At 33.3% G+C, this 984-nt stretch overlaps 1 protein-coding gene across 1 annotated transcript in view; it reads right to left on the bottom strand.

The window, feature by feature from the left end:
* Positions 1-461, bottom strand: part of LOC101574361 (ATP-binding cassette sub-family G member 2-like) — a 3,627-nt gene extending 3,166 nt beyond the window's left edge. The window contains exon 1 of the mRNA XM_023706843.1: positions 405-461. Coding sequence (XP_023562611.1) covers positions 405-461 — 57 coding nt within the window. The remainder of the gene's footprint in view (positions 1-404) is intronic.
* Positions 462-984: the final 523 nt, after the last annotated feature.

The raw sequence follows: 984 nt of genomic DNA, 5'->3' as shown, positions 1-984 counted from the left end.
ATGTTTTTCAGTAAATGAGTACCAATAATTGGAATTTGATCAAGAAAAAGATTATGTCATTTAGTAACATTGTAGTTAACTTTGTGTAGGTATATTCTATGATCTTTGCATAATAATAAAATTCCCTAAGGACACACTTTTCAGAACATATCCCCATTGTTATCCCCTGCAAGATTGTGGTTTATTAAAAATATTAGGCTTAATTTTAAAATTCTCCCTTTTCAGTATGTACTATACAAATTCTCAAAAATTTGAAACAGAAGACAATACTGATTTATCCAGCATAGACTTCTGATGACCCTCCAAGATATTTATCTCGGCAATTGAAATTAGGCAATATTCTCCTTTATCTAACTCATGTATTTAATTATATCTTCTTCTGCATTCCCTCTTTGAATTTTAACCTCTTTCTTTTTCTTCCTCATTAGCTCATAATGTGGCAAATAGTGCATATCAATCATACTATCATGCCTTATTAGTGTAGCTGATAAATGTGATAAAAATACACAGAGAAGACTTGCCTATACTTACACAGATTTGCCTCCACCTGTAGGCCCCATAATGGCATTGAGGCCGGGTCTCATAATCCCACTGTAAACACATGAAAAACACTAATTTATTGTTCAACTTTAAACACAGTTTTATTAACTTAGAGTCTGCATAGAATATACTCAATGAATGCTGATGAAATTGCAGACAGAAAATAAGTACCAACATAAAAAAAAATTAACTAACAATTCTACATATGAAAGGTGATTATCCCTACTCAGTACCTACATGGCAAGAAGATGGCACACATCTCTATGAATTCTGTTCTTTTACACTCTAAGTCACTTGCCCTCTTGGAAAATGACATGTCCAAGATTCCTGGGAATATAGCTCAGAGTATAGCTCAGTGTGAGAGCCAGTGTTTAGAACACAAGAGGTCCTGGGTATCATCCCAGTAGCAACAACAAGAAAATGTTTCTTTAAATAAGAAACAGA

The sequence above is a fragment of the Octodon degus genome, unplaced genomic scaffold, assembly GCF_000260255.1.
Source record: "Octodon degus isolate 3935 unplaced genomic scaffold, OctDeg1.0 scaffold00272, whole genome shotgun sequence".
Lineage (NCBI taxonomy): Eukaryota > Metazoa > Chordata > Mammalia > Rodentia > Octodontidae > Octodon > Octodon degus.
Note: the sequence above shows the minus strand (reverse complement) of the source record. Positions and strands in the feature narration are given on the sequence as shown.